General features: G+C 36.9%; 1 protein-coding gene across 1 annotated transcript; it reads left to right on the forward strand.

Moving 5' to 3' along the window:
* The first annotated feature begins 8,946 nt into the window (after positions 1–8,946).
* On the forward strand, positions 8,947–9,882 carry LOC114027349 (olfactory receptor 10). Its single transcript, XM_027841333.1, has one exon. The coding sequence runs from the start codon at positions 8,947–8,949 to the stop codon at positions 9,880–9,882; it is 936 nt and encodes a 311-aa protein (XP_027697134.1).
* Positions 9,883–15,284: the final 5,402 nt, after the last annotated feature.

A 15,284-nucleotide genomic window follows, 5' to 3' on the forward strand; every position in this document is an offset into this window, starting at 1 on the left:
ATTGACACAGCTACTTTGCCACCTTTCCCAACTTCTTTCTAGAGCTATGAATCATGATCAATCCATTCTGCCACCATTTCTGTCAATCTGCTTTTCCATAGCTCCACTCACCATCTCTAAAACTTTCAATGTTCCTCCCTGTTTTCCCCTTGTATGTTGTCTCATCCATTAAAGTATTACATTTTTCAAGGACCATGTCAAATTCTGTTTCCTCCATATATTTTCCTCCTCCCAACAGAAAGTGATATATTCCTCCTCTGAATACCCTTGGAACTCATTTTCTTTGTACTTTCTTATGTCTTTATGGTACAAGGAATTATATAATATTATCTTTGCTCTAAATAAGTTTATAATTTATTTGGGGAAGTAATTGTATACACATGTAAAAAGATGATAATACAAAGTGATATATGTATGACATAGGAAATGAGTTTTATAGTGATGCACAGAAGGGAGAGATTATTTTGTGATATGATAATCAAGGAAGTCTACACTCAGAAAGGATATTTGAACTTGGTCTTAGAGATTTGGCATGAGCAAAGGTCAAAAAGTATAAGGTGTATTCAAAAGACAAGTTTGGCTGGAGTTCAGAGATTCATGGAGAACACTTGAGAGATGTAAGGAAGAAAGTTCTGATTGGAGTCAGATTGTAAAATGTCTTTCAGTTAATTCTAATTGCTATATTGGGACTCAGATATTACCTGAGGTGTCAGTCAGGTAAACAACCTATGTCTCCTCTCTGGCTCTCTCACTGTGCCAGGGAACAACTCCCTGCTTCCCTTGGTGATTTCCACTGGGATTGAGATAACACTTGAAGATGGGTGGTGGTTTTATGAGATTGTGTCTCCTTTCTTATTTTTTCAGTGAGGCTATCCCTATCTACCAGCTATTTCCACTGAAAAAGGGATAAATTAAAAATTACAGAGTCACATCCCCAAATCACCAGTAGTATCTCTGCTATGGAGAAACAATTTAGCAACTCAAACTTTGCACATACAGAAAAAAGAGATTCTTTTGAATAATCTTCAAATTTTACCAGCCTGAATTTTGAACCTTTTTGTGCCTTCTGACTTAATGGAGCTGAATGAATGTGAGTCTCATTTTTTGTTTTGTTTTGTTTTCAGTGGATTCATTGTTATGCTCGAAGGAAGAAAACTGTTGCTTCCTCAAGCATTACAACCAAAATTAATCCACCAAGATCCTCTAATCCTATAATTTCTATGTTATCTCTACAGGTAAATCAGTTCCATTGGTAGAGCAATAATTGGGTGCCAAACTTTATCCTTAGTGTAGGGAGAATCAATTTATTAAAAAAAATTTATGGAGCACCTATGATATGAAAATTACTATTCTAGAGGCTCTAAGGAACACAAAGAGGAATCAAATAAGCCCCTCAAAGAATTGATAATCTAGTATGTATGTACATATATATATATATACATAAATTCACACATACATGGGTACATACATACATATGTATATAATAATAATAATAAAAATAATAATAATAATATACCTCACAGGATTATTGTGTTCAAATGAAATAACATAGGTAAAGTGCTTTGCAAACCTTGAAGTGCTACTACTACTACTAGAGATATAAAAAAAATAGTATATAAGTGCACAGGAGAGGAATAATAATAATAATAACAATAATAGTACTTATGTTGTGCTTTAAGGTTTGCAAAAAGCTTCATAAATGTTATCTTATTTTGTCCTCACAACAACTCTGGAAAGTAGGTGCCATTTTCCCCCCAATTTTACAGATGAGGTAACTGACACAGGCAGAGATTAAGAAATTACTACCTGCTTCAGTTTCCTTATAGCCCTGGATCATACAGCCAGTAGTATCTGAGATCAAATTTGATCTCCAGTCTTCCTGACTCTAGGTCTAGCACTCTGTCTGCTATGACACTTAGCTACCTTCCCGAGGAAGGAAGAATTATTTCCATTTTGGTGGATATGGGTGGAGGACAGGGGAGAAGAAGATGCCTAGGAAATATTCCTGGAAATTTGATTTAAGATAAGTCTTGAAGAATGGATATGATTTTTAAAAGGTAGCTGTAGAGCAGAATGGAAGAATTGAAGGTAGGAGATATCATTCCAGGTACAGAGGAAGGTAAAAGTAATTGCAGAGAGATGTGAAGGTGCAAGAATGTCTTTAAGAATAATCCAGTTTATCTAGAATGCAGAGTATGTGATGAGAATCCATGCAAAACAAGACTGGAAAATCCGTTTGGAGCCCAAATCTTCAGGGCTTTGCATATCAGGATAAGAAGTTTGGAGTTTATTCAGTAGGCCATAGGGATCTGTGGGAGATTTTTAAACATTGATGCTACATAATCAGAGCTGTGCTTTAGGAAGATTTATCTAGTATAAGTCCATAGGATGTATTAGAAAACAGAGAACTTAGAAGAAAAAGAGGGTAGGAGCTTATTGAAATAGTCTAAGTCAATTGTAATGAGGCCCTCAGCAGTGGAAAGGAGGGGATAGGACAAAGAGGTATTACTAAGGCGGACTTAATAGGACTTGGCAACAGATGAGGGGAAGACATCACATGTAGGAGATTTCAGTTGCAATTCAGATTCAAAGGCCCTGTAACCCTTAGGTTACACAAGCAGATGGTAACACATCTTTAGTGTTTTTCCACCGATAAAACCACATCAATTTATGATGTTGAATCATATAACACTGCCCAAGACTTTTGACAGAGGCAAGAACTTTCTGCTCTGGGTCTTCATTAGCTGTGGCTGCTGAGGACTCAGGGGCTAAATGACCTATAGAAGCAGTTGCCTCGTCACATTTCTTCAAAGTTTTATTGCCTAGATAATGGCTTCAGGGCCCAGGATAGAAGAAGAGTTGTTGGTCTGTGGGGCTTTGCTATTGCCAGGACACTTGAGGCTCAGGATCTTGGGCTGTTTCTATTTGAGTCTAAGATTAAGTGTTTGGCCCATGCTACCTTTTGTCTTCTGCCACTTTACCTAGATTAGATTGCTTGCCTTCTGAGTGATAATTGGTGGATATGGCTTGGCCCCTTTTCCATGGGCATTGCTGTCTTAGATGATGGCTGTGGATACTGGGCTGGAATCAGGGTCAGTGGCTTTGGGGAGGGGGTGGGCATTGATCGATTTTTGAGCTCTTGGGATCACCTACTTGCCAATGACAGCTGGTCAACAGATGTTGTTGGTGAGGATGACGGAGGTGTCCATTTTCTGGAGGGTTGCTTTTTTCAATGGTAGCTGTGGGGACTATTTTGGAAGCAGGGACAATGGTCTGGTGGGTACTGCTATTCCCAAGGCTCTTGAGTTCAGGGTTCTGGGCTATTTTTACTTAATTTAGGTCTAAGAGGAAGTGGTGGTTTTGAGTCACCTGGCATGTGTAAAATATAGATTTTACAAGAATATGGATTTTACAAGAAGTGAATGAGGAAATTGAGGCCACAATTGAAGATAATCTGCTCTAGATATTTAGCATTGAGGAAGAGCCTGAAAGGGTAGAATATTTGAAGAAAAGATATTTCAAGACAAAATATATCAATAGAGGAATAGCCAGTGTGAAGGGAGAGAATGAAGATGAAGGACAGATGGATGGAGGGAAGACTTTAAGGAGGAGGGAGAGGATTGGATTAAAGATAGGAATGACAAGATTAGCTGTGGCAAGAAGAAGGACCACTTCTTCCTCTGAGGCAAGGAAAGAAAGAGAAGATGAATAAAACATAGAGAAGCTTTGTAATGTGGAAGAAGAGAGGCAAGATTTTCTCTTGAGACTGACATGGGCAAGGAACAAATCTAAGGGTATTAGAGTGGAAAAAGTTTCAAATAGTCTCTGTGGAGAATGAAAGTAGATCCATGAGAAATGAATAAAATATTTGCCCTATGAGTCCTGTGCTGAGATTACTTTGTTATGGACCCATTCAGCATGGTTTCATCACATTCTCCAACAACTCTCAGTGATTTGTGAGTAGGAACAGAAACTTAATTTCATTTCAATTTATTAAATATTTAAAATCTTGTGTTAGGGACTGGGATACAAATATGAAAAATAACATCCTCTCTGCCCTCATGAACTTACAATCTAATGTATGATACATCATGTATAAAAATAAGCAGGATAGAAGATAGTATGTAATAAAAGCGATGTACTCTAAGAAAATTTGAGAAGAGAGATCTCTTTTAGTTGGGAGATCTGGAAAAGTTTCATGGAGAAGTCTATGCTTGATGTGGTCCTTAAGGGAAGAGAAGGACTTCAACAAATGGAGATAATAGTGAAATGCATTCCAGACATTGGGAATGACCAAAAGGATGAAGGTGGGAGAATATAGAATGAGATTTAAGAACTAATAATTCAGTTTGATAAGGATGAGGCACTTACAGAGGGTAGTAGAGATAGAAGTATAGTACAGAGGAGTAAGTAATACTGAAAAGTTGTCTGCAGCTAGATTATAGAATACTTTAAATGCCAAGATCAAGATTTTGTATTTATCCTAGATGTAATAGGGAGACACTGAGGCTTTCTGTGCAAAGTGGAGATAATGGTCAAAACTGTACATTTAGGAAGAGTATTTAGAAGCTGAGTGAAGGATAGATTGAAGGGAAGATGATGGAAGCAAAGAAAGAGTCATTCGGCTATTGCAATATTGCAACAGTACAAGCAAAAGGTAGAATGAAGGGGCCTGACTGAAGATGTTTTGTGAAGATAGCATCAAAAGATTTGGCAACAGATTAGTTTGGGGACAGAAAGGCAAAAGTCAAAAGTGACTCCAAGATTGTGAACATAGATGACAGGTAGGATTGCAGGGAAATTTGAAGGAAGGACAGGTTTTAGGGAGAAGATGAGTTCAATTTTGGGTCAGTGGAACATTGGGGTAGAGGTAGAAAACAGGTAGTTTGAGATGTGGGAGTGGAATTCAAGTGAAAACTTATGATTGCCCATATAGATCTGAAAATCTACTGCATGGAGGTGATGAAACCATAAGAGTGGATTCGATAGACAAAGGAGAACACATAGAAAGAGAAAAGAAAAGGACCAGGGTCAAAACCTTGGATGACACTAACAAATTAAAAAAGCATTTATAAAGTGCCAAGTATCGCTCCCACCATCCTCTATTTGTACCATTGTATATTTTATCTAAACCTTTTAAAACATTTAAATATTTTATTTGTATATACATATATCATATATATTATATTTTATCTAAACCAAGATTCTTGCTTATGTAATCTATTTAATTGATCTACTCTTCTAATTAAAAACCAGTATCAAATGTTCTAAAACTGATTATTGCTTTAGAATGTAATTTGAGATCTAGATCTTTTCATTCCTTCTTTTTTAAAAAATTATTTCCCTTGAGATTCTATACTTTTTGTTGTTACAAGTGAAATTTGTTATATCATCTAGTGGTTTGATTGTCATAGTGTTAAATCTATATGTTTATTTAAATAGCATTTTTTTTTTTACTATATTCTCATGGCCTGATCATGAACAATGAATTGTTCTTTCAATTACTGGCCAACTGTGATCATTACAGACTTTTCTCAAATTCACATGAACTGTACCTCCCTATAACTTCCATCCATTGGGTATAGCTCTGTCTTCTGGAGTCACAGAGAATGTTTTACATATAACAGTTCTTCAAATATTTAAGGCTCTCATTTCTCCCTTGAGTCTTTTCTTCTCCACTTGAATGATCTTTGTTTCCTTCTATCCATTAATCACATGAAAAAAATATTCAGGTCCCTTACCTTTCTGGCCATCCTCCTTTTAATACACTCTAATTGGACAATTTCCTTATTCTTATGGTACTCATATCTGAACACTATGTGCCTGATGTATTTTGACCAGGGCAGAGTACAGTGGGGCTATTACTTCCCTTGATACTGTAATGCAATGGTCCTTGAAAACCCCAAACTTAATCACAGGAAAAGGGCTAACAATGTAATTATAATTAATTGTAATTGATCAGTAACTAATTGTAATTAATTGTAGAAGATCAATTGCCAGATGATCTCTTTTTGAGGCACAAGTTGGTTCCTTGAATGAATCAGAAGGGAAATAACTATGATAGGATGAAGAATGGTACCCTGTGTCTCAGGGTGACCTTTAAAAGTCAGTTCACTGAGCCTTGAAGTCAGACTTAGAAAAGGGACCCAGCTCTTGAGGGAAAGAGCAGAAGATAAATAAACCCAGAGAAAGAGAAAGTATAAGCAATCACATAGAGCTGAGAAGCACAGGCAGAGCCATGAAGAAAGGACTTAAACTCCGGGATTAAGGTCTTGAGGTTTCATGGGTTCATAACATAAGCTATGGGAACAGAAACTGTGTTCTTGAACCTTCCCACTCTTCCACCCCATCTCCTCTTGCAGACCCCAATGTGGTAATCTTTCCTGTAGCTCCCCTTTATTCAGCCCCATGCTTCGGCTCATCCCCCTAAGAAGCTGGGTTCCCCCTTCTAATCTGTCATCTGGATGGTGAACTCTTTTTTTTTTTCACTTGTAGCACTTTTGTTTTTCCTAATACAATGATGTTATTGATGATATTGGACTTTATACTTTAAAGCTTTTAGAGAGACTGACATATTTTAGTTTTCTACTCTCATGTGGGAACATTAAGATAAAAAATCTCATACAAATTTCCCAGATGTACAAATCTGTAGGTATCCAAACATTTTGTAACTCAAGGTTGAATAATAACTCCATGACATGGGGAAAAAAAATCTGGTTCCTAAGGCTTGGATTCAATAAGTATTCCTGCTAGGATGATAGCAAAATATAATGATCATTTATGAACTCTTTAACCTTAGGACAGAAAGTCTGGAATAGTAAACTCTTTTAGATAATGGAAATCTGACCTTTAGATAGTCTATACAGATATGATACCTTATCAAACTAAACTGTCAAGTGATAAGTGACATTATAAATTTGACTCAGTTCTCTATATGTTTGAGAAATAAGGCCTTTATCAGAGAAACTTGCTTCAAATTTTTTTTTCACAGTTATTATTGCTAGCTGTATTTCCCTCCATCCTATTCCTCCCCACGTTTTATTCTATTTTCTCTCTCCTTTCACCCTGTCCCACCTCAAAAGTGTTTTGTTTCAGACTATCCCTTCCCTCAATCTGCCCTCCCTTCTATCACTCCCCACCCTTATTCCCTTTCCCTCCTTTCCTGTAAGGTAAGATAGATTTCTATATCCAATTGGGTGTGTATGCTATTCCCTCTTTGAGCCAATTCTGATGAGATTAAGGTTCACTCACTCCGCATCTCTCTTCTTTTCCACTGTAAAAACTTTTTCTTGCCTTTTTTATGTGAGATAATTTACCTCATTCTACCTCTTCCTTTCCCCTTCTTCCAGTACTCAAATTTCCACTGCATATTTCCATTGGGCTAAAATCAATGATCATATCTTATATAATTATGACTTCAAATAATGCAAATTTGAATATATACAACCACATTAGGGGATTCATGATTTATACTAGGTGGGACCTACTTCCATAGTCATGCCATTTATAGTTTAGAAAAAGAGAGCTGTCCAAACTAACAGAGTTCCCTTCCCACTCTTCCCGCTACCCTCATTGTACTCAGATAGGACTCTATCCCGGGATGATTTGAGGTAACATTTGTAGGAATCTCGAACAAGGAAAGGATCCTAATATGTTCAAACACTGTTTGTGGTTAACATTACAGGGTAATAATGATCATTCCCAAAATGTGATCTTCTGGAGCAATTAAAGTGACCTCTTCCTTGAGATCAAGATCTTAATCCTTTCTGAGTCAGAGAAAAATAACATTGCTCTTAGATGGGGCTGTGCTCTAAGATTTAGTTACCAGCCTTAATCCATTTCCCTAAGGAAGGCACTTTATCCTCTATCTAACCCATCTTGAAACCTGGAAGTCTGGAAGATAATTTTTAGATCAGAGGAATATTATTTCTTAATATTTTCAGTTTTATTAAAAAGGAGATTTTTAATATGCTTCCACATTACTTAGGGCCATCTGGAGGCTGATTGCTCCTTGATATCTCCAACTGCCCTTCAATAAATCCTGTGTTTATGAACCAACCATGAGTTTTTTCTATAGCATCAGGACATGGGAAATCCTTTGAACTTAGGATCAGTATATCCTCTAGAAATATATATGGCAGGTCTTAATATCATGATATACCTTGTTGACATCAAGATATATTGTGGGAACAGAATTCTCTTGGTTTACCAGTTTAGTTATTCTATAAAAAAAGAAAATGAATTAAGCTTAGCAAATGCCCAGGATCACACAGCTGGTAAGTGTCAGAGGTTGGCTATGAGTTCAAGTCTTCCTAACTACAGGTCCAACTCTCTATACACTGCATGACTTGTAATGGCTTACTGTTTGTATCAGTTGGTATTATTTAGCTCATAAAAAAGATATGTGCTTTTAAATTGTCTAAACATAGGGATAGATTGCATTTCTCTACAGAACAGCAACAACAATAATAATAGCTAACATATGATACTTGAAGATTGGCAAAGCATTTTACATATGTTATCTCAATAACATTATTAGAAGTGAACATAGGTGAAAAGGCTAGTCAGGGTTGAAATGCTGTTTGTTACCAAAGAGCTGAGAGAAGCTAAATGTGGTGTAAAGGAAACCATAACTGTGATCTTGACCTCAGTAACCCTTGACTTTAATCAGCTGAAGCAACCATAGGCAAAGAAGAAGAATATAACAGAACTGAGAATAGAGAACTGAAAGAACAAACAAAATGGAGTGGAACTTAGTAGGAGAGGACCCAACTGAGTAGAGCAAACATTGATTATTATGAGCAGAAGAGAGTAGAACATTAACAGATATAGAGTAGTAAAGCAGAAGAGGGGAAAAGATGAGAGTATTGGGAAAAAATCAAAATTAGCCAAATTCTTCATGTGAAGTATTCAATTATGTTTTAATGTCTTGACAGGTAATGGGCTATGAGACAATTCAACACCAGTTCCCAAGACTTCATTTTGTTGGGATTCTCAGATTGGCCCCATCTGGAACTTCTCTTCTTTGTGGTCATCTTGATCTTTTACCTTTCAACCTTGGTTGGCAACACAGCCATCATTGTCTTGTCTCATTTGTTCCCTCAGCTCCACACCCCTATGTATTTCTTTCTCTGTCACCTCTCTTTCCTAGACCTTTGCTATACAACTAGCATTGTCCCTCAACTACTGGTTAATCTGCATGGATCTGACAGAACAATCACTTATGGAGGTTGTGTGACTCAACTCTTTATTACCCTTGCTCTAGGTTCTGCAGAGTGTGTTCTTCTAGTGGTGATGGCTTTGGACCGCTATGCTGCTGTTTGCCAGCCCCTCCAGTACACTACCATCATGCAACCCTGGCTCTGCCTCCTGCTTGCTACTATCTCCTGGTTTGGAGGTTTTGTCAACTCAGTGGCACAGACAGGGCTTATGATGACTATTCCTCTCTGTGGCCTCCACTATCTGGACCATTTTTTCTGTGAGATGCCTGTACTCTTAAAGCTAGCATGTAAGGATACAGAACAGACAGAAGCCAAGATGTTTGTAGCCCGAGCCATCATCTTGGTGCTACCTGCTTCACTCATCTTGGGCTCCTATGTGTACATAGTACAGGCAGTACTAAATATTAAGTCAGCAGCAGGGCAAAGAAAGGCATTTGAGACATGTGGGTCTCATCTCATGGTGGTCTCTCTCTTCTATGGATCTGCCATTTATACTTATCTCCAACCCACTCATAGGTACTCCACAAGCCATGGGAAATTTGCTGCTCTCTTTTATACTATCATGACTCCAATGCTCAACCCTCTTATTTATACCTTGAGGAACAAGGATATGAAGGCAGCTTTGAGGAAGATGATAAAAAGAGATAGAGCCTTGGGGTAGAGGAAGCAATGAAGAACTTCCACTGTAAGTGATATAAATTTCAAAGACAATTGACAAAGCTGAGTATTAACAAATCCAAAGATCATTTGAATAATATTACACATAGAATAATTTAAGAACTTAGCCTGGCATTCAAGGCTCTCTGGTTCCAACTTAATTTTCCAGCATCATCTCATTTTACTCCTCTTTTATGAACGCTGTGTTCTGATCAAACGGAACTACTAGCTGTTTCCTAGTCTTGTTTTGTCTTCTCTAGCTTCTAAGAAGTTCTATAGAGTAACTATGTTCCATGTCTGAAAAGCACTTCTTCCTCTTCTTTTAGTGGTTTAAATCCTTCTCTTTCTTCAAGGCCTAGTTTAGTTTCCATTTCCTTCAAGAAGGAAGGACACAATTGTCCTTTATACTTTGTCTCTGTTCTTTCTTCCTTTGCTACCTTTCTTATGTTGATCTGCTTGGAATATGGAGGAATAGCTTAGGAAAGAAGACAAAGATTAGATAAGAAAAAACAAGTAGGCAAAACAAAAGGATACTGAAATGCTATTCGTTTTTAAGTATTCAGATGATATGCTGATGTAGCTCAGAGCAGCCTAAAGAGACAAATGTTATAAAATCTAAAACCAAAAGGATTTGGAATCTAGAAATTAAAGGACTAGTTTATTTGGTGTAAAAGAAATAGTTACTCAATACATAAGTAAATGAATAGGTCAATGGGGTGACAGAATTGGAAGAGATAAAAAAGAAAGAGAAATAAAGAGATGATTGTTAAGAATGAAAAGAAAGGTGGTAAGAAAATGGAAGAGGCATGAAGTATAGAAAGGAGGAAATGAGTGAAGATGATAAAAGACAAATATAGTCAAAGCAGAATAGAAAATCAGTAACCTCGGAAAGAATAGTAATGAAAAAGAATGATATGGCAAAATTAAAGGAAGAAAGGGAGGAAAGAATTGCTAAAGCTTGGGAAGAGAGGAAAAAGATTTTTGAATAACCTTCTAGTTGTTTTATATTCATGAGTTGTGGAAGGCTAGGTAGTCAAGGATGGGAAAAGTAGTGATCAGATAAGAGTTATACATTTAAATGAATACTGCTAATTATATACTTACTTCAGAGTGCTATTAGACACTAGGATGATTGTGGTGAGGGAGAGAAAAGTAAGACAGAGGAAAAGAGCTTTAAGGACAAAGAGAAAGAAAGAGACAAAGAAAAAAGGTAGACAAGAGGAAGAGTAACTACTGTAACCCCTGTCCCAAAGCCCATTGGTATGGGACTTTTTACTTACCGATGGAAATGAATGTCCTGCCCTACATGGAGGATGGAGTGGAGTTGATGAGAGTGGAAGAACTCCAGTCTTCTTCAATGCCCTTCAGGACATTCAAGTTTTGTTTTTTTTTTCCCCAGGATTCTTCAAATGCAAGTTGCTTTAGGTGCTTCTGGCTTTCAGCTTTGAGAGAGAAGATGGAAGAAGCAGCTGGCAGTATCCATCATGTTCTTATTCCCAGCTAGCTATAGCATAGACTTTGAGGAATTTCCCTTTGAGTAAGATCTGGGTTGAGATGAGTTTTCTCTCTCCCAATGGGAGGGCTCCTTCAATCTGTATTGTCTGGTATATGGTCTCCAATGTATTTCTAGAAATCACAATATCTTGCAAAAATAAGTGAATAGAAATTAAATTTCCATGGATGGAACTCCCATGTGTAAGGAAAACATCTCATGTGTAGTGAGGCCTACCTGTGTCAGTGGCCTGTTGTTGTATAGTGAGGCTCAAAGGGAGGAATAATAGATATCTCTAGCCTCTTCTCCCTGTCCCTCCTCTCTCTCTACTACTTCTCCAAGGAAGAGTTTCAGAAAGGGAAGTAGGAAGTGGGAAGCAGGAAGCTTAGAGGCTATTCTGATTTTCTCAGAGTGAGGGTATACTGGGTGAGAATTATATTTATCTGCTCTCTTAAATACTGTTAGTGCAGAGGATATGATCATGTTCAATCTAGCTTCTGATAGTTTTATTGTTATTATTAAGGACAAGGAAGACCCCAAGTTTTATATCCAAGGCTTGACCCCTTTCCTACCACATACCAGTTCCATAATGAACATACTTAGTGAATAGCAAGGAAAACCCATATATCTAAATCAGTAGCGAAACAAATCAGAAAAGATATATGTAGGGGAATATATACCAGTCAATACAGAGTGAAGAAACTTTCCCATTTGGAGCAAGATTATTCAGCTTAACTGAGAGAGAATTATAGGTCTCTCTCAAGATCATTCATTCCTTGAAATGACTACTGTAGCTAGCTGGAAATAGGGACATGATGTAGATCGCCAACTTCTCTTGTGTTTTCCCTGAATTCTTTTCTTCAGCAACTTGAAGTGGGGATGATCTCTTCCATCTTTGAGAGAGAAGATGGAAGGCAGAAGTGCCCAAAGTGACTCATGCTTGAAGATCCCCAAAGAAAACTTGAAGCTTGGTGAGTCTTTAAGGACACTAAAGAAGGCTGGAGCTCTCCCCCTCTCATCAGCTCTGCATCTGTCCTCACATAGGGCAGAACATTCAAAGGTTGAGAAACAAGTGAAGAAAACAGAAAAGGATATACACACATATGTACACACATGCATATATGTATGTATATATAATATATATATAATGATATATGTACATATAATGGTAATATAATATAACATATAATATATATAATGGTTATAAGACAATTAGGAAAAAGGTTGAGAGAAAGAAGGGCAAAGATTAAGTAATTTTAAAAGATGAGAGAAATAAAAAGTAAAATGAGAAATAAGAAAGGAGAAAATTATTAAAAGCTGAACAGGAATGAAAAGAAAAAAGGCTAATAAAAAAGAGAAAGAAAGGAAAGAAAAGTAGAGGAAGAAGAACACAAACCATTGAGTGTAATATAATGTTAGACAACAATAGAATGGAGAAAAAGAAAAGGGAATAAAAAATAAAGAGATGAAGAGCAGAAAAAGAAGGAGAAAGATGTAACTCAGGTGCTAGAGAAAAGATAATATTCATCATCAGAATAAAACCTAGATTTAGGGACTACTGTGAGGACTACTTTTTGTGGGACTACTATACTGCCTTATAGACAAAGCTATTATTTAAAATGAAAAAAATATTTTAAATGTGGTCTTTTATTCCCCTAGTGTTGAGTTCTTCCCAAAATCTCCATTTTGGGAAATGGCCCCATACCAACTATTCTTCGTTCTTGGGGTTTAACCTTCTTGCTCTTGCCTGGATGCCTCCCACTAACCCCCACTCCTGCTGCTTTTTGGCTCCCATTTTATTTGTTATTTTCCCTCCTTAGAACGTAAACTTCTTGAGGGCAGGGACTGTCTTTCTTTTTGCTTAAATTTATGTCTTCAGCATTTAGCATAGTGTGTGGCACATAGTGGTTAATAAATACTTTTTAACCGACATTTCAATTTTTTTCTATGAGTGGGGAAAAAATCTTTAAAAAATTCCATTAGATGAAATTTGTTTGACTGTGAAAAGTTCCCTAGCAGATGCTGAAAACATTAGCATGTAGATAGATTCCCAAAGTCATGGACAAATGCGACGTTAATGCAACGCCAGAAGAGAGTTGGGGCAAACAAGGTAAGAAGGAAACTGGTATCCTGTATTTCCAGCTCATGCCTAATTCTCCTTTGTTGAGGAATAGAGATATGGTGTGACATATCTACTACCTCAGTTAGATATTACAAACTATGCAATTATTTTGGAAATAAAGATTTTAACTTAAAAACAAGTTGTAGTCAAAAAGAGTCAAGGAACCTGGATTCTAGTCCTAGTTTTGCTGCATATTAACTATATGACCCAGGGCAAATTATTTTACCTTTCTGGGCTCTATTTTCCTCAACTGGTTAAAAAAAAAATACCTGAGGGGTCACCTATAACCTCTCAGAAGAAGTTTTTATTCAGATTCCTCTTTATTCATGTCTCTTGAGGAGACAGCAAAGTGTGGACCGTGCTGCCAAAAGTAAGATCACCATCTAGCGGTGTTTTCTGCAAACTGCACACACAAAATCTTGGCACCAGGAACTGCCTAAGAAAAAAAGTTATGATTAGATAAATAAACTCAGAAACACACAACCTTAAGAGTGGGAAGGGAACTTAGAGATAATCTGGGATATCAGAGGTACTATTGGGAAATATAAAATTAATCTTTGTACACAAAAGATCAGAAAAATTAGACCAAACAGGAAAAAATTAACTAAACCAAAAACAGAGAAGAGAAAGATCAGAGTATGTGCACATGGTGGTGGTTGATGGTCTTGGAAATTGAGGTCATAGGGAAATTAGAGGAGAGAGAGAGAGAAAGAGAGAGAGAGAGAAAGAGAGAGAGAAAGAGAGAGAGAGAGAGAGAGAGAGAGAGAGAGAGAGAGAGAGAGAGAATATGGAGTCAAAGAAAATGAAGGAAAAGGGGGAAAAGGAAAGAAGAAAGAAAGGCAAAAAAAAAAGAAATAAAGAAAATAGTTTAAATGGTAATGTGCAAGGGGAGGGAGGAGAAATACCATAAGATAAAAAAAGAGAAAAGAGGCCCTCTCTCTTTTTCTAAAAAAAATTCTATATAAAAAGAAATAAAAGTAACAATACAGGAAGAAAAATGAAACCAAAAGATACACCAAATATAGAGAGGAAAGCAAAACAGAAGGGAAGACAAAACAACAAGTAGAAAGAAAAAATGAAACAAAACAGAGAATATTGTGTTTGCTCTGACCCCTCCCTTCAGAGCTAGGTAGGCTCCATCACCCCACAGGGTTCTAGAGTACCTGGAGGGATAGGAGTGTCTCTTCTTTCTGTCATCAAATTGATTCCCCCTGGCATTTTCTCTTATTTCTTAGGAGGCAGTGACTAGTATCCCAGTTCTATTTAACCTCTTAACACTTTAAAGACAGAGCAAGATACTGTATAGCAATATATATATGTATATATATATGTATATATGTATGTATAAACACTGTATAGCAATACATATACACAAGACAGAGCAATATACATTAACAGTTCCCCCTCCCTCCATCACCTTGGTCTTTGGGGAGGATTAAACTCTTAACAATTCATTTCCTACATAGCATTAGTTCTGTCAGGTCATATCTAGATACAATATGATTTCTGAGTCATCCACTAGGCTGGAGTCATGTTAAGGACAAATAACAGTATAAGTAAGGGGTCATAAGGCAGAGGGAAAGTTAGAATGATAAAATATTATGATCAGATAAAGACATTTTAGAGTTCATATACATGGAAGTAGAAAAGAAAATTCAGAATGGCTGAACAAATTGCAATATATGAATGTAGTGGAATACTATTGTGCTATAAGAAATGATGAGTAGGTGGATTTCAGAAAAACCTGGAAGGACTTATATGAACTGATACTGAGTGAAGTGAACAGAACCAG

Source organism: Vombatus ursinus, unplaced genomic scaffold (assembly GCF_900497805.2).
Source record: "Vombatus ursinus unplaced genomic scaffold, bare-nosed wombat genome assembly UNPS02004734.1, whole genome shotgun sequence".
In the NCBI taxonomy this organism is placed as follows: domain Eukaryota; kingdom Metazoa; phylum Chordata; class Mammalia; order Diprotodontia; family Vombatidae; genus Vombatus; species Vombatus ursinus.